Source organism: Phyllobates terribilis, unplaced genomic scaffold (genome assembly GCF_046119375.1).
Source record: "Phyllobates terribilis strain yellow unplaced genomic scaffold, ASM4611937v1 Scaffold_1__5_contigs__length_1240528914, whole genome shotgun sequence".
Taxonomy (NCBI): Eukaryota; Metazoa; Chordata; class Amphibia; order Anura; family Dendrobatidae; genus Phyllobates; species Phyllobates terribilis.
The window spans coordinates 1,161,079,227-1,161,098,517 of NW_027362761.1; the positions used below are offsets into that span (position 1 = coordinate 1,161,079,227).

The window sequence follows — 19,291 nt, forward strand, 5'->3', positions numbered from 1 at the left end:
GCGCAACAAGCGTCATGGCCATGATCAGTCTTTTCTGGGCTCTTCTCAGCTGATTTATGAGCACATAAAAGATGAATGAGCAAAGAAGCAAAGACATTGTAAAAGCAAAATGGTGAAACATTTTTAATGAAACCAAATTTCAAATATATATTATACATACATATGAAAAATAATAATAATAATAATAATTAATATTATTATTATGTACCCAAATGTGGACAATGTGCGACCCTCAAGCTGCTCAGTCCACCAGAAAGCAGTCAACAGCTCATCTGCATTTTGCAACAAGTAGATCCCATCTATGAGATCATTAATAATTACATATAAACTGTGTATAACATAAAACAGCACCACATAGCAAATTCACCATCGCTGCACAGCCAGGACCACACATGAACCTTCAGTAGGACCAGATCAAGTTCAGCCACCAATGAGACCATCACGATATGAAGCATCGGGTCTCTGTAACTGACAGTATAGCGGAATATATATATATATATATATAGAATACAGATGTAGCAGAGCAGAGTTTGTGATATAGCACAAATGTAATGTGAAAGTAGCAGAGCTACTAACCATACCGCATAATCCATATTACATGCATCATTTACAAAACGTATTACATGGGACAGCAGGTAAAGAATTCTGTCTCTATACTAACAGACATTATGATTAGTCTTTCATAGGACTGCATGTAAACATACTACCTTCTATTTACTTAAGAGACTTCTGACCCAGTCTGATTTGTAGTTTTACATAGGACTGCATCTGAACCCTACAACATTCTGATTATTTAGAAATTAATGATCATGTCTCATTTGTGGTTTTACATAGGGCTGCGTGTGAATATACAAAATTAGGACTATAAAAAAAAGGTACGATCATCCTTACTTGTAGTTTTACATAGGTCTGCACACGAAGCTACTACAATCAGAATGCTCAGAAGTTTATCATCATATCTTGTTGTAGTTTCACATAGGACTGCAAGAAAATCTAATACCTTTTTTTACATGTACTTCTCGAAATCCACAAGAAAACCCACACCAAAATGAGGAGTCAAATTTATCTCTGGTACATCTAGGGCATTATTTATAGCCTTACATAGGACTTCATATAATCATGCGGTTTGTTTACTCAGAAAGTAGTGAACTTGTCTAATTTGTAGTTTTACATGGGACTGAAGTCACCCCTACAATATTCTGACTGCTCAAGCATGTCTTCGTGTTTTTACATATGACTGCATGTGAACAGAACACTGAATATTTAGAAATGTATGATCAAAGCTTATTTGTGGTTTACATAGGACTGTGTGTGTAAACCTACAGCTTTCTGAATGCTTGGAAATCTTATTTAGGGTCTTACACAGGACTGTGTGTAAATATACATCATTCTGAATATTTAGAAATACTACACAAAATACACAAGCAGACTCCGAGATAAATAATAGACAAATTACTTTCTGCAGACATTAGTCATTTTATGGTTTGACATGGGACTTCACTTCATGTTCGCAAGCTACCTTCTGCTTACTCAGAAAGTTACGACTCTTATTTGTGGTTTTTACACAGGGCTGCAGGTGCACCTACATTTTTCTGGACAGTCACAAATATAAGATTAGATGATATTTGTGGTTCTACATAGGACTGCAGGTAAACCTATATTTAGAATTGTACGATCACATTTCATTTATGGTTTTGCATAGGGCTACAGGTAAACCTACAAAATCCTGAATATTTAGAATTGTACGATCACATCTCATTTATGGTTTTGCATAAGACTAAGCAAAACCTACAAAATTCTTATATTTCAAATTGCACAATCAAATTTCATCTGTGGTTTTGCACAGGACTGCGGGTAAACCTACAATATTCCTACTTATCAAGATGCACTCTGTTGTAGCAGAGCCAAATTTGTCTCTTCGCATTTTACATCTTCATGGATCCAACTATATATTTATACCCCTTTTATCCTATGACACAAGAGTGACAAACTGAGCTCTGCTACAATTAGATATAGGGAGCTGTCTATCCAAGAAGACTTTAGCAACACAGTCAGCTCTGCTACATAGTGAAAGCTGGTCCGCCCCATGATGCACAATCCAAGGTGTCACCGTGTCCATATAAACACATTTATAGCCACTTCTACAAGAACTCTCTGATTGCTGCCATAATACAATCAGGACCTGCAATTATTGCCCCTGTGGTGTGCTATGGTCCCCTGCCAGCTGGGAGGGTAATGTACAGTACTGTACACACATTAGGGCCTCTCAATACACAAACAACCCAGCATGGGGTGCAAGATAGCTCTGCAGCACCAAAGGGGTTAATCTGCAAGTCAACTTGACCAGTGATTAATTAGTGTCCTCAAACAATGCCCCCCTCCTACTGCCAACCTCCTATAGTACAAGTCAGGGGCAACATGCAAATTCTGCATTTCTTATGAGAAGCTCAAGGTTCGGTTTAATCTATAGGATGGATGAATGGGAAGATGGGAACCCCTCTATTCCCTCCTTATTCAAAAGCCGTCCTAGACGAACAAACACGTTCATGTTTGCGAAACCAAGAGTGGATCCGTATCCTTACCTGCTGGTTTTCTCTCTGGCTTGTCCTCTTCTGGCTGGGCAATGGGAAGCCTGGCAGCTGGCACTCCACTCACTGTCACCAGGAAAAAGCAGAGTGTGCACCACACGGTGATCATTCCCACTAATATCCCTTGGCACGGGGATAACCTGCAGCCCCCTCCAGCCTCAGGCATCCTCTGGTCGCATACTTTGCTCCCTTGGGCTCAGCACTGTAATCCCGGCACTGGTCTCCTTGGCCGACCTAGAGAATGCAGAAGAGTAAAGTTATTAGCCTGGTAAAGAAAACCACCAAACCTATAGAGAACCATGTGCCCCACATCCTGGTTTACAGCCTGGGTGAGGTCAATAGTTGGACGGGTTATCCTTTAAACCACACAGGGTTTGCCATTAATGAACCTCAGCAGGGCGGGCAGAGGACTGGCGGAGCAGCACATTTCTGGAATGCCTCATTGCCCAGCGATTGGTATTTCTTTTCTACATTGATACATTGTATCCACAGGAAAATAAACAATAAGCAACATATTGATACAAAGATGAATGATGTGCAGACAGAATAAACCCAATGGGTCTGTGCCCACAGATCGTGGCACGGTGGTATGATACAAGTATGGGGTCTTAGAACAAAAAGTCAGATTGATTTATTTCACCAGTGTCCAGCTAGCCAATAGTTAGATCATGGGATCTTGGTTCCTGGAATGATCTAAGGCCATGTTCACACGTTCAGTATTTGTAAGCCAAAATCAGGAGAAGGTGAAAAATGAGTAAGTGGTGACGTGTTTCTATTATACTTTTCCTCTGATTGTTTCACTCCTGATTTTAGCTTATAAATACTGAAGGTGTGAATGTGACCTAAAAGAGAGGATAGGACTACATGGAGATTATGATGTCATACTCTGACATCACATCTTCTGAATGTTAAAGGGCGTCCTAATGTGCTCTACGCCTGTAAGTCGCAGGTCGCATGTGACTTCGCCCTTCCCTCTTATAGATTTCAATGCAAGTCGTGTGCGCAACAGCAAGATGCAGAAATGTTCCTGGACAAGTAACTGGTTAGCGAATTGCTGGATCTTCTCCCTAGACTTATTGTAGCTGTTGTAAGACTACAAATCCCAGCATGCTTAATTGCACTTTTGCAGCGGCGACAATAGTCTGGCAGGATTAGTGCTTTTTTTATCCAAATAAATAAAAAAAATACATAAAAATATACTAAAAATAAATAAATAAAAATAGTCTAAATATAAAAATATACTAAAAATAAATAAATAAAAATATACTAAAAACAACCAAATAAAAATATACTAAAAAAAAAAAGTAAAATAATATTATTAATAATTATTATATATTTTTGGTTATGGCTGAAAAAATATGAAAAAAAGTTGCAGTGCTCCAGAGGAAGCGATCAGGCTGTAGATTTGGAGAATGGCACCTCCAGCCCTCAGGTGACAGCTCACTCTCTACAGGTACTGCAGCCCTCTCCTCACTGATCGCTCACAGTTCACACTGGCGCTTTATTCCAGGCAGGTAACAGTTTCTGCACTTAGCTTATGCACTCTCCCAGCAGTGGGGTCCTCCTTACACAGGAGACCCCCAGAGACATCAGGGTCATGTGAGCCCTGATAGTCCATCAGTGCCACCTCCATCCTCAGCAGAAGCCTCTGCTCCCCTGCTTTTAATTCATTGCACCTTTTTCCATTACAAGTTCTCTGCACATCCAGGTTGATGAAATCTGCAAAAAAAAAAAAAAAACTTCATCGCAACCCAAAAATGTCCAGGATCTGCATCGCTATGGGGTCCTGAGGGTCGCAGCACAGTCCAGCAGTGGGGTCAGCCTCCGTGCATTGTATCCAGTGGGGTCCAGCACCTTACCTGCTGCTCTTCTAGCTCCAGAGCCCGGGGGAGCTCAGCTCCGGGTGCCCAGCTCCTGTCCTCCCGCCGTACACGAGCAAAGTGCCGGCCACTCCGCTCCTCCAACCCCCTGACAGCGAGCTCCAATGTGCTGGGCGTGGCTACAGCACACAACCACGCCTCTATCGGCTGCAGAACACGCCCTCTCCGACCTGCTATCAGACACGCCCCCTGCTAGGGGTGACGTCACTGCAAAACGTGTGTCTCCTCCGGAGGGAGTCGTACTCCTTCCTTACCCCCTTGCATACCCTTTCCTTAACTCATTCCTTAACCCCTTCCTTAACCCTTTCCTTAACCCCTTCCTTAACCCTTTCCTGAACTCCTTCCTGAACCCCTTCCTTAACCCTTTCCTTAACCCCTTCCTTAACCCTTTCCTTAACCCCTTAACCCTTTCCTGAACTCCTTCCTGAACTCCTTCCTTAACCCTTTCCTTAACCCCTTCCTTAACCCTTTCCTTAACCCCTTCCTTAACCCTTTCCTGAACTCCTTCCTTAACCCTTTCCTTAACCCTTTCCTTAACTCCTTCCTTAACTCCTTCCTTAACCCTTTCCTTAACTCTTTCCTTAACCCTTTCCTTAACCCTTTCCTTAACTCCTTCCTTAACCCCTTCCTTGCCTGTGCAGATGTCTGAGCTGCGAAAAATCTTATTCTGAGGTTGGTTTATTTCAGAAAGTCGCGTGTAAAAATAAGAAGTAAAAAAAAAAAAATCCTGAAAATGTATTAATTGCAAAATAAAAGAATATCCTGCAGGTGATAGGAAATAATGCTGGTAAAGTGCATGCTGGGAGTTGTAGTTTTTACACTTTTTTTGACATCTTGCACAGCTGACTATACTACTTTGCTCCCCTCCAGAAGATCTGGCGACCTCAGCATGGCTTCTGTTCTTCTTTTTTTTTTTTATTGAAAATAAAGCCGTTATTCACATTTACGTTTTTTTTTAATTTATTTTTTATACTTTTTTTTATTATTTTTTTCTTTAATTCCCAGTGGTGTTTTTAGCAAAAAAAAAAAAAAATTAACAATAGCAAAAAAAAAGTGAATCCATTGAAAAAAAATAATTAGGTATGAAAAAAAAACAAAGTAATTGGGTTACGTTCACATGGATGTGTTTTTTTTTTTGCCTGTATAAACAATGGAGCGATTTCCTACTCGGATCAATAGTCTGGGTGGAAACAAATCACAGCCTATGTGTTGTGTGTAGATTTACGGGCCGGAGCGGCTGAGCCTAAGGGTCTGTTCACATAGCATCTTTTTTTATGTGTTTTTCTTTTGAAGGCTTTTTTAGGTTTTGCTCTTTTTCTTTGGACTTTTATAAGCTTGAAGCATTTAGTGCAGCGTTTTTTTACATCAGCTTTTTTCGGGAATCTTTGCAGCCTTTTTTTTTTTTTCCAGAGTTTTTTTTCTTTTTATCTCCACAAAGAAATTAAGAAAAGGTCATTTATTTTTGAGGTGGAAATACGGAAAAAAATGGCCTGGTGTCTTCTGGGCGCCTTTGTAGTCTTCCCCCTCACTTGGTGTTGAGCGATTTCTGGAGGATTTATTGTACTCGCTGCTTTTTTTTTTACACTTTTGGCGTCTTTTAACCCCTTCATGACCTTGGGATTTTCCATTTTTTTTGCGTTTTCATTTTTTCCTCCCCTTCTTCCCAGAGCCATAACTTTTTTATTTTTCCGGCAATATGGCCGTGTGAGGGCTTATATTTTGCGGGACGAGTTGTACTTTTGAACGACAGCATTGATTTAACCATATAGTCTACTGGAAAAGTGCAGTGAAATTGCAAAATAAGTGCAATTCCACAGTTGTTTTTTTTTTGTTTTGTTTTTTTTACCATGTTCACTAAATGCTAAAACTGACCTGCCATTATTATTCTCCAGGTCATTACGAGTTCGTAGACACCAAACATGTATAGGTTCTTTTTTTTACGTGGTGAAAAAAAATTCCAAAATTTGGGAAAAATAAAGAAATGGCGGCATTTTTCAAGACCCGTAGCGTCTCCAATTTTTGGGATCAGGGGCTGAGTGAGGGCTTATTTTTTGTGCGCCGAGCTGACGTTTTTATTGTTACCATTTTGGGGTAGATACGATGTTTTGATCCCCTCTTATTGCATTTTATTGCAATGTTGCGGCAACCAAAAAAACCACCAAATTCTGTCGTTTTGATTTTTTTTTACCATTACGCCGTTAATAGATCGGATTAATTCTTTTTATATCTTGATCGGGCGATTCTAAATGCAGTGATACCAAATATGTGTATTTTTTTTTCTTTTATTGTTTTAATTTGAATTGGGCAAAAGAGGGGTGATTTGAACTTTTAGATTTTTTTAAATTTTTTTATATTTTTAAAAACATTTTTTTTCTAATTTTTACTTACTTAAATAGTCTCCATGGGAGACTTGAAGCTGCGATCGTCTGATCACCTGTGCTACACATAGCAGGGCATAGCCACGGGCCGGCATTCATAGCTGATCAGCAATGACAAGTGCGGGAGTCTTCTGTCATACCAACCCATTGGCGCCCCGTGATCATATGACAGGGGCGCTGATGGGCGGAGTTTGTGACGCGCTTCCGGCGCGATCATGTTAAATGAGATTGACAGCGGCATTTAACATGTTAACAGCCACGGGTGGATCGCGATTCCACCCGCCGGCTGTTACGGGCACATGTCAGCTGATCAGATCAGCTGTCATGTGCCTAAAAAGATGCGGGCTCAGCGCCGGAGCCCGCATCAAAGGAGGCGTAGACAACCTTGGATGTATCTATAAGTCATAGGTCGTGAAGGGGTTAAAAAACATTTAAAAGAATCTTAAAAGACTGAACATCTTGCAGAATATGAGCGGCAGGTCGTTTTTAGATAGAAAGGCATATGTTCATTCTTTTTGGATTCTGCCTGGAATCCACTCGATAAAAAAAGTGTCAAAAACTAACATAGCGCGCAGCAATGTTAAAATGACTTTCAGTGCATATGTTCCATCTACTTTTTTTTAACCAGTTTGGGGTTTGAAATCCGTGTAGTCAGGGACGTTCATAGAAATCATGGGGCCCCATAGCAGAAGTTCTAATTGGCTCCCCAACAAAAAAATATATATATACAGTACAGACCAAAAGTTTGGACACACCTTCTCATTTAAAGATTTTTCTGTATTTTCATGACTTTGAAAATTGTACATTCACACTGAAGGCATCAAAACTATGAATTAACACATGTGGAATTATATACTTAACAAAAAAGTGTGAAACAACTGAAAATATGTATTATATTCTAGGTTCTTCAAAGTAGCCACCTTTTGCTTTGATGACTGCTTCACACACTCTTGGCATTCTCTTGATGAGCTTCAAGAGGTAGTCACCGGAAATGGTTTTCACTTCACAGGGGTGCCCTGTCAGGTTTAATAAGTGGGATTTCTTGCCTTATAAATGGGGCTGGGACCATCAGTTGTGTTGTGCAGAAGTCAGGTGGATACACAGATGATAGTCCTACTGAATAGACTGTTAGAATTTGTATTATGGCAAGAAAAAAGCAGCTAAGTAAAGAAAAATGAGTGGCCATCATTACTTTAAGAAATGAAGGTCAGTCAGTCCGAAAAATTGGGCAAACTTTGAATGTGTCCCCAAGTGCAGTTGCAAAAACTATCAAGCGCTACAAAGAAACTGGCTCACATGAGGACCGACCCAGGAAAGGAAGACCAAGAGTCACCTCTCCTTCTGAGGATAAATTTATCCGAGTCACCAGTCACAGAAATTGCAGGTTAACAGCAGCTCAGATTAGAGACCAGGTCAATGCCACACAGAGTTCTAGCAGCAGACACATCTCTACAACAACTGTTAAGAGGAGACTTTGTGCAGCAGGCCTTCATGGTAAAATAGCTGCTAGGAAACCACTGCTAAGGACAGGCAAGAAGCAGAAGAGACTTGTTTGGGCTAAAGAACACAAGGAATGGACATTAGACCAGTGGAAATCTGTGCTTTGGTCTGATGAGTCCAAATTTGAGATCTTTCGTTCCAACCACCGTGTCTTTGTGCGACGCCGAAAAGCTGAACGGATGGACTCTACATGTCTGGTTCCCACCGTGAAGCATGGAGGAGGAGGTGTGATGGTGTGGGGGTGCTTTGCTGGTGACACTGTTGGGGATTTATTCAAAATTGAAGGCATACTGAACCAGCATGGCTACCACAGCATCTTGCAGCGGCATGCTATTCCATTTGCGTTTAGTTGGACCATCATTTATTTTTCGACAGGACAATGACCCCAAACACACCTCCAGGCTGTGTAAGGGCTATTTGACCAAGAGGGAGAGTGATGGGGTGCTACACCAGATGACCTGGCCTCCACAGTCACCAGACATGAACCCAATGGAGTTGGTTTGGGGTGAGCTGGACCGCAGAGTGAAGGCAAAAGGGCCAAAAAGTGCTAAGCATCTCTGGGAACTCCTTCAAGATTGTTGGAAGACCATTTCCGGTGACTACCTCTTGAAGCTCATCATGAGAATGCCAAGAGTGTGCAAAGCAGTTATCAAAGCAAAAGGTGGCTACTTTGAAGAACCTAGAATATAAGACATATTTTCAGTTGTTTCACACTTTTTTGTTAAGTATATAATTCCACATGTGTTTATTCATAGTTTTGATGCCTTCAGTGTGAATGTACAATTTTCATAGTCATGAAAATACAGAAAAATCTTTAAATGAGAAGGTGTGTCCAAACTTTTGGTCTGTACTGTATATATCCAGCGGGGTCACAGTAGAGCATTTATCACAACTTTTCAGCCTTTACAAAGTAATATTCCTTCTACTGAAGCCCTAGATTGCCCTTTCCTCGCACCATTAAAGTATGATGGCAACAAAAGTGCCCCCCAAACACTGTAGGATACCTCCACAGTGATTTCCTCCACAGTACCCTCCACTTGTACAGTATGATGTCTCTACTGTGCCCCACCTCAACTTGCCCGGCAAAGTATGGTGACCCCAACACAGTATGATCCCCCAACTGTGATCTCTACACAAACCTCCACTGCATTACTGTATAACTGGCCTTCATACAGTATAATGGCCCTACACCTCACCACACTTTATAATGGCTGCCACTAGCCCTCCAAACAGTATAATAGCTCCTACATAGCCCTCCACATAGTATGATGGATCCCAGACAACCCTTCACACTGTATAATTGCTTACATACAGAATAATGGCCCTCCATAAAGTATAAAGGCTCGCACATAGCCCTCCAAAAATTCGAATGGCCCCCGCATAGCCCTCCATATAGTATAATGCACTCCCCATAATCCTCGATATAGTATAATGCACTCCCCATAGTCCTCCATATAGTATAATGCACTTCCCATAGTCCTCCACACAGTATAATGCACTCCCCATAGTCCTCCATACAGTGTAATGCACTCCCCATAGTCCTCCATACAGTATAATGCACTCCCCATAGTTCTCCATACAGTATAATGCACCCCTCATAGTCCTCCATATAGTATAATGCACTCCACATAGTCCTCCATACAGTATAATGTGATCCCCATAGCCATACAGTATAATGCACCCCCCATAGTCCTCTATACAGTATAATGCACTCCCCATAATCCTCCATACAGTATAATGCGCCCCCCATAGTCCTCCATACAGTATAATGCACCCCCTATAGTCCTCCATACAGTAGAATGCACACCCCATAGTCCTCCATATAGTATAATGCACTCCCCATAGTCATCCATGTAGTATAATGCACTCCCCATAGACCTCCATATAGTATAATGAACTCCCCATAGTCCTCAATACAGGAAAATGCACTTCCCATAGTCCTCCACACAGTATCATGCACTCCCCATAGTCCTCCATACAGTAGAATGCACACCCCATAGTCCTCCATACAGTATAATGCACAGATCAGAGAATAGAAATGATCGCACTCACCACGGGATGTCTTGTGAATGATCCTTTATTTCAGATCTGGCGTGTAATCATAGGCGCAGGTACATGGGTGCGGGGGTGAGAAGGCAGGAAGACGGCCGTTTCACACGTATGTAGCGCTTCCACGGGTCCAGTAGAATGCACACCCCATAGTCATCCATATAGTATAATGCACTCCCCATAGTCCTCCATACAGTATAATGCACCCCCTATAGTCCTCCATACAGTATAATGCACACCCCATAGTCATCCATACAGTATAATGCTCTCCCCTTAGTCCTCCATACAGTATATGCTCTCTTCATAGTCCTCCATATAGTATAATGCACTCCCCATAGTCCTTCATACAGTAAAATACACTTCCCATAGTCCTCCATACAGTAAAATGCACTCCCCATAGTCCTCCATACAGTATTATGGCCACCACAATTTAGAAAAAATATATATAATACTCACCTCTCCTCGTTCCCCCACTGCTCTGGTCTCAGCAGCAAGCGCTTTGAAATGCTGCACATCTCAGCACAGCAGGCGCCATCTAGTGACATCATCGTGCCTGCTGCGCTGAGACATCAGACAGCGAGGAAGAATGATGGAGGAGGAAGAGTCATCTGATGATCCCTCTTTCATCATTATTTTAACTTTATTGGCATCCAGGAAGCCGATACAGTTGAACGTGCAATGACGTGCGAGGGGTCCGGCACCTGCACTGGGACCGGGCCCCCTCAGCTCAGGGGCTCTATAGCAGCTGCATGGCCTGCCGCTATTGGTGGTACGCCACTGCGTGTTGAATTTCAGACTTAAGTGTTCCCTACATAGAAACTATTGAGCACCAAAGCAAAGATTCTGATTACCCCCCCCCAAAAAAAAAAATCTCATATACAGTATGATGGACCCACAGCCTTCCTATTTACAGTATGATGGACCCATATCTCCATATACACAGTATGATATCCCCATAGGCTTTCTATACACAGTATGAAAACCAAAAGGCCCCTAATACACAATTTGATATCCCCATAGGCCCCATATACACAGTATGACATCCCCATATGCCCCCTATACGCAGTATGATAACCGCAGGTCCATAGGCCCCCCTTACATGGCATGATGGTCCCATAGCTCTCTATACAGTATGACATCGGTTTGTACTGCCATTTTCGAGTCCCATTTTTATTTTTCCGTCGATGGAAATGAGTGAGGGCTTAAAAAGGGATTTATAATATCTCCCTACAAAGAGCTCGGGGTATAACGGGACCTGCAGTGGCAGTGTAATCTCCGGCACAAAAGATGTCTGACTTTCCCATTTAAGGAGCTCGTTTGTCGAAGTGGGTTTACGAAATATTGTAGTTTGTAGAGACCCGTCCCCAGATTTTATAATCATCAGGTCAAGGAAGGCTAGATACTCTTCATGAATTTCACATGTGAATCTGAGTCGTATCGGACTGCAGCTCCCGTTATACCCCGAGCTCTTTGTAGGGAGATTTTATAGATCCCTTCTATCTTCCCCTCTTGCAATTACACTCCCCTGATGAGACCCCGGGATTGCGGCAGAAACGCGTTGGGTGGGGGGGAGTTAGGGGTATCTTTCATTCAGCTATAGGCTTTACACTTGGGTACTGCCCTTGTAGGGCAGGAGCTATGCTGGGCACGACAGGACCTATAGGCTTATGAATCCTTTTGGCCTTTTTCTCCTGGTCCAACATAATAAGACGGTGCACAACGAGAAGGAATCAGGTAGGAGCAAACCTTTTTTTTCAGCCCGTAGTCATCCATGTAGTATAATGCACAGCCCATAGTAATCCATGTAGTATAATGCACAGCCTGTAGTCATCCATGTAGTATAATGCACAGCCCGTAGTCATCCATGTAGTATAATGCACAGCCCGTAGTCATCCATGTAGTATAATGCACAGCCCGTAGCCATCCATGTAGTATAATGCACAGCCCGTAGCCATCCATGTAGTGTAATCACAGCCCGTAGCCATCCATGTAGTATAATGCACAGTCCATGGTCATCCATGTAGTATAATGCACAGCCCATGGTCATCCATGTAGTATAATGCACAGCCCGTAGCCATCCATGTAGTATAATGCATAGCCCGTAGCCATCCATGTAGTATAATCACAGCCCGTAGCCATCCATGTAGTATAATGCACAGCCCGTAGCCATCCATGTAGTATAATGCACAGCCCGTAGCCATCCATGTAGTATAATGCACAGCCCGTAGCCATCCATGTAGTATAATGCACAGCCCGTAGCCATCCATGTAGTATAATGCACAGCCCATGGTCATACATGTAGTATAATGCACAGCCCGTAGTCATCCATGTAGTATAATGCACAGCCCGTAGCCATCCATGTAGTATAATGCACAGCCCATAGTCATCCATGTAGTATAATGCACAGCCCATAGTCATCCATGTAGTATAATGCACAGCCCATGGTCATCCATGTAGTATAATGCACAGCCCGTAGTCATCCATGTAGTATAATGCACAGCCCGTAGCCATCCATGTAGTATAATGCACAGCCCGTAGCCATTCATGTAGTATAATGCACAGCCCGTAGTCATCCATGTAGTATAATGCACAGCTCGTAGCCATCCATGTAGTATAATGCACAGCCCATGGTCATCCATGTAGTATAATGCACAGCCCGTAGTCATCCATGTAGTATAATGCACAGCCCGTAGCCATCCATGTAGTATAATGCACAGCCCATAGTCATCCATGTAGTATAATGCACAGCCCATAGTCATCCATGTAGTATAATGCACAGCCCATGGTCATCCATGTAGTATAATGCACAGCCCGTAGTCATCCATGTAGTATAATGCACAGCCCGTAGCCATCCATGTAGTATAATGCACAGCCCGTAGCCATCCATGTAGTATAATGTACAGCCCGTAGTCATCCATGTAGTATAATGCACAACCCGTAGCCATCCATGTAGTATAATGCACAGCCCGTAGTCATCCATGTAGTATAATGCACAGCCCATAGTCATCCATGTAGTATAATGCACAACCCGTAGCCATCCATGTAGTATAATGCACAGCCCGTAGTCATCCATGTAGTATAATGCACAGCCCGTAGCCATCCATGTAGTATAATGCACAGCCCGTAGTCATCCATGTAGTATAATGCACAGCCCATAGTCATCCATGTAGTATAATGCACAGTCCGTAGTCATCCATGTAGTTTTATGCACAACTTGTAGTCATCCATATAGTTTAATGCACATAGAGGACGTACATCCAGCTGAAGTATTTGCTGGCATCGGCAGGCCCCATCGCATCGGGGACCACTGAGACTGCGGTCGCTACGTCCCTGCTACTCACCTGATGAGGTTTTGATCACACAACCCTTTCTGAGCAATGAATTCAGCTGCTGTAAGCCAAGGGTTCAAAAACCAGAAACGCATTTTGAGGAATATGAGGCTGGTTTTCTGCGCTGCTGGTGGAGTTACTCGGATGAATCAGGACACCAAAGATGGATCAATATGCGGTTTTATTTTCTACGCATTTCGATGTTATCCAGCTTCTTCTTCAGGAATTAACCACAGTAAAAACCACAATGCCGAGAAGCTTAAAAATAATCTCACCTGAGCATTGAGCATTTTGCTCGTTCATTGGGTTATTGGCCGCTCGCTCCGACAGGTGGCTAATTAGAAATTGAGGGTACCTAGGAAAGCTGTCACGGGTGTGTTGCCACGAAGATCGTCACGAGTACACAGCCTGACTTCTCGCAGCTGACTTGTTGGTGCTTTGTGTTTTCTCGGCAGTGAAGGAGTTAATTCTCTCTCTCTCTGGGCTAGCTGAGGTCCAGCCTCGCCCAGCTGCTATCAATGCTTCGTTAGTGAGACTCCTTTATATTCCTGCAGGTCTGTTTGTGAGGTGTCGGTGAAAGCTTTTCATTCAGACTTGCAGAGCGGATCGTGGTGTTTGGAGTTGCTGAGATAAGTGTATTTGGAAGTGTTTTTTCCCTTTCCTCGCTTTATCATTTATCTCCTTTCCCGTTGGTGTTCCCTCTGTTGTAGTTTTGTTGAAGTTGTATGCAAGGTGGTTTTGGTTTTTCCCTTGTACTGTCTCGTTCGTCTAAATACTGTGTGTGGGCATATTATCGCTGGTTCCCAATTGTTGTGATCGGGGTCCTTCTCAGGACTAGATTACTGTGGTGCAGGGATCCTCAGGAGGTAGGGGTTACGCTGGCGGCCTGGACCTCTGTACCTTTAACAGTACCTCCAGGATGAGGGATTAGTCAGGGCCCCAGCTTAGGGTCAGCTTAGGCCCCCTACCTCCAGTATTCTGTGACAGTGTGACAAAAGCTCAAACCTGATAATCAGCCAGGGTAAATAGGCCATAAGTCTATGTTCACACATAGTCACTTGACAGATTAAAAAAAAGTATTTTCAAGTGGAAACTGCTTCAGGAAACACTCTATATTGTTTTTTTTTGGAGAGGTATTTCTTTTCTTGAAGCAGTTTTGAAGAGTTTTTAAAGAGTTTTTTTCCTGAAGCATTCATTACAACCTTTTGATTGGACCATTCTTAGTTTGGAGAAGTTTCCTTCAGGATCCGCTTCAAATACAGTTATGGCCGAAAGTGTTGGCACCCTTGAAATTGTAGAAACTCTCTAGCAATGAGAAAGTAAAATATCCAAAATTTTATTAAATCCAATAAAATAAATTGGACACTTGGTGGTAGCTGGTTTCCAAACCAATGTTTTTATAGGATTTAATAAAATTTTGGATAGTTTACTTCCTCATCGCTGGAGAATTTCTTCTATTTTTTGCAATGTTTCTCGACCCGGACCAGGGCGATGGCTCTTACTGAAGCAAGGTGCATCTAAATATTGGTGAGATGACTTCTAACTTCCCCACTCTCCCATGTTACACCCTTGAAATTGTTCCCAGAAAATGAAGTATTTCTCCCAATGACCCCAAAAATAATTCAAGAAGCCCCCAGAAATGGATGGAAACAAAGCGCTGGAGAGTTCTGAAGTGGGCAGCCATGAGTCCAGATCTAAATCCCATTGATCACCTGTGGAGAGATCTTAAAATTACAGTTGGGAGAAGGCGCCCTTCACATTTGAGACTTGGAGAAGTTTATAGAAGAAGAGTCCAAGATTCCAGTTGAGAGGTGTAAGACGCTTGTTGATGGTTATAGGAAGCGATTGATTGCAGTTATTTATTCTAAAGGGTGTGCAACCAAATTTTAAGTTGAGGGTGCCAACAATTTTGTTCGGCCATTTTTGAATTTTGCGTCCTATTATTGACCTCCCCGTCACTGATGGAAGGGAAAGGACAAAGGCTCAGTTCAGGATCAGAGTCGCGGTTGTCTCTCTTCCTAGTGTTCCTCGGTGTAAATCATTATATAAAACACGACTATTGATAATGTTAATGGTGACATCACCGTTCCGTACAAACACCAGAGTGATGGTTCCCTCACCAGCAATGATTTTGTCACCATGATGTCAAGTTTTGTAGTGAAATCTTCCAGACGGCCATCTATAAACCTCAGGCATTAATGGTAGTGCGGGGTCTGTTCACTATGAAGGATTAAGGAAAGTTAAACATTTAAGAAGTGACTAAATCCTACAAATAATGACACAGAAGTAGAGCGGAGGTCTCATCGTCCACTCCTTCCCAGCTTTATTATAATAGACTGCTGGATACAGGGGCACAACAATCACTGTCACAAAGGGTGTGATCGCGACCAGGCCTGTGCGGGAGGAGGACCGGCTGACGCCTATTTCAGCATTACAGGAGGAAGGAGCCAGGAGATGGACATTATTACTGGAAGGGGCTCAGGATGGGGGACATTATACCAGGAAGGGGCCCAGGATGAATGACTTTGCACAAAGAAGGAGCCCGGGACGGCAACTTTAATTCAGAAAGGGGCCACAATGAAGACATTTTTATAGGAAGGAGACAGGACAGGGGACATTATTAAATGAAGGGTCAAACACCTCTATATACAGTAGATAACACAGGATCCACCATTCACAATAGGTGATGTATCAGCTCACCTCCTCCTCCTCCTGTACAATGAGTGATAACACCTCTATATACAGTAGATAACACAGGATCCACCATTCACAATAGGTAATGTCACAGCTCACCTCCTCCTTCTCCTGTACAATGAGTGATAACACCTCTATATACAGTAGATAACACAGGATCCACTATTCACAATAGGAAATGTCACAGCTCACCTCCTCCTACTCCTGTACAATGACTGATAACACAGGATTCACCATACACAATAGGTGATGTCACAGCTCACCTCCTCCTCCTGTACAATGACTGATAACACCTCTATATATAGTAGATAATGCAGGATCCATCATTCACAATAGGTGATGTCACAGCTCACCTCCTCCTCCTGTACAATGACTGATAACACCTCTATATAGAGTAGATAACACGGGATCCACCATTCACAATAGGTGATGTCACAGCTCACCTCCTCCTCCTGTACAATGACTGATAACACCTCTATATAGAGTAGATAACACAGGATCCACCATTCACAATAGGTGATGTCACAGCTCACCTCCTCCTCCTGCAGAATCACTTTTGCCCAGATGAAACATGCCTTTAAAGTCTTCTGAAGAAGTCAATGAGTCAGTGCCAGTCTATTGCTAATGCTATGTATGTTCATGTGGCTGCTGAACAGAACATATAGTATGAGCTTAGTATTAGGCTTATCAACCAGTATAAATATTGCATGATGTCAGTTGTTTTTTTAAAGTACTTAATTTGGGTATTAAGAGGTAGATCAGGGGTGCAAGCTCAAAGTGCTCAGGTCACAAGGATAGTGATATGGAAAATAAAAATAATACTGTCAAAAATTAATAAAAAAAAATGATTACATCAACGCTGATTTAAAGAAGAGGTAATTTCCTGATCTGATGACACATTACTTTTAAAGATTAACCTACTAGAGTGATATCAATAGAACCTGCCATAAATGACTACTCTGTGGGGTCCCCACTACTGAAACCCCCAATTTCTCTGAAAATGGGTCTGCCCAGTGAAATGTTTGGTATTATGGGATTAGTGGTCATTCCATTCTTCGATTGTCGGTTATTAGACGTCATTAGGACAAATACTTCATGTGACGCCAAACCTACAAACTCCCCGTAATCATAGCTTGTAATATCAGATAATCCCTTTCTTTTCTACACACGCTGTCATGTATTCTTAGTTTGGAGGCGTCTGTGAATTGTGGTGAATCTTACTCAGCGGTTCTCTCTCTATATAGTAATATCTAATACGGTACCCGCCATGTGACCATACGTAGTGCCAGGCTCGGCCAACGCTGGTCCTACAGAATACACCAGATTGGTTGTGCCATAGCGAAATTACAACGGGAGCGTTTCCAATTAACGAGAGCCTGTAGCCTTTCATGTTTTTCTCACTCTTTCATGTAAATCAGGAACATTAATGAGTCTGTGAGATTCAGAATTTGAAGGTTGATATATTTAAAAGATTTTCATAATTAATTTTTTTCTGGTGAGACAACAATGTACTATGTAGGAAAGAATATAAGAAGTAAAGATGAAGTCACACTGAGTTGCTTAGATTTCTAACGGAGTCCTAATGCGTTTTATACTCTGCTCAATAACAAAGGACATGGTCAGTGAGTGACAATGGTGGATCTCCATACTTTTTAATAGTTGGAGTATATTTATAAGTGCCCCTATGGCACTAAACCGAGCCCGCCATGCACATGAGATCTACTGTCCAGCAGCCATCTCGGTCGTCTCTCCCATCCACAAGAGCGCTCATTTGGCCAAACGCTCCATGTTCTCTAAAACTAATCTAACTGCAGATGTAGCACCCTGAGGATTCGGCTGCTACAGGAGTATTGCACCTCAACCTAGAGGTGTGATATTCCACTCCCGGGTAAGGAAGGATTGTGGAACTGAGCTCAGATAGACTGCATGCACTACATACATCCCATTCCAGAGGAGCAGGCCGACGGCACTCCCACTTAGAAATGTGCAGGTGCGACCGAGCCTGTTCCTGGCTGGAGTGGGAGGGGGGAGGAACATCCCATGTAGTGTAGGGGCAGATAGGGGGAGCAGTCTGGGTAGTGTTAGGAGCTCATTGGGTGCTGGTCACCTGAGCTCACACATAGAGGGCTATATAAGGTGGGCACCATCAAAGATCAGGGTCAGACGCAGAGGAGCCTGTCAGACGCTGAGCACAAGTCAGTCAGTGCAGAGAACAAGTCTGCTGCAGAGGAAGTCAGCCTGCAGCAAGGGAGCAGAACAGACCTGAGCCTGAAGAGTGAGAGAGTGGAGTACAGAAAGACCCAGAGGGGGACAAAGAAGGGACCCAAGAACCCAAATCAGATCACCGGGTGAGGAGTCAGCACAAGGGTACCGGAACCCAAACTGGTGGGGGCAGAAAACACATCCCTAGCCAGAGACCGGAGGCTGTGGGCAGCATCTGCCACGGCCACCCACTACATCCACCCTGAAGGCTTACCACATGAAGGGTCAGGGAACCTGAGGCCAAAGGTTGCCCCACAGAAGGCCCGAGGGAGCTGGACCTAGGCGGATCACTGGTGGGGACGGCTGAAGGAAGGACAGAGGGAGAGCTCAGGGCCACGCTCCGGACTTGTTTGGGGGTTGGCCGGATCCAGGACCTGGTGGACGCAGCACGGCTCGGGAGGTCACTTGGAGCTAGAGTGACCAGGAACATCTGCAGTAAGTAAAGACCCTTAACTGCACTACCCGAGTCTGTCATCATTACCGGCTGCACCGCACCACCACAACCCCCATCCTCTGCGCCTGTCCCCTCTGAGGCTATACCCCTCCCGTTGGGGGTTATCCCACCAAGCTGCGCATCCACCATCAGCCTCAGCGGACCCTGCTGCAGCGGC

General features: G+C 43.2%; 1 protein-coding gene across 6 annotated transcripts in view; it reads right to left on the reverse strand.

The window, feature by feature from the left end:
* FGFR3 (fibroblast growth factor receptor 3) overlaps nucleotides 1–4,576 on the reverse strand; it is a 93,931-nt gene extending 89,355 nt beyond the window's left edge. For all 6 annotated transcript variants that reach the window (XM_073649099.1, XM_073649098.1, XM_073649097.1 and 3 more), the window contains exons 1-2: nucleotides 4,448–4,576; nucleotides 2,583–2,822 (exon numbers count right to left, since the gene is read on the reverse strand). In XM_073649099.1, the coding sequence (XP_073505200.1) occupies nucleotides 2,583–2,754 (172 nt within the window). In that variant the 5' untranslated portion in view covers nucleotides 2,755–2,822; nucleotides 4,448–4,576. The remainder of the gene's footprint in view (nucleotides 1–2,582; nucleotides 2,823–4,447) is intronic.
* Between the last annotated feature and the right edge of the window lie 14,715 nt (nucleotides 4,577–19,291).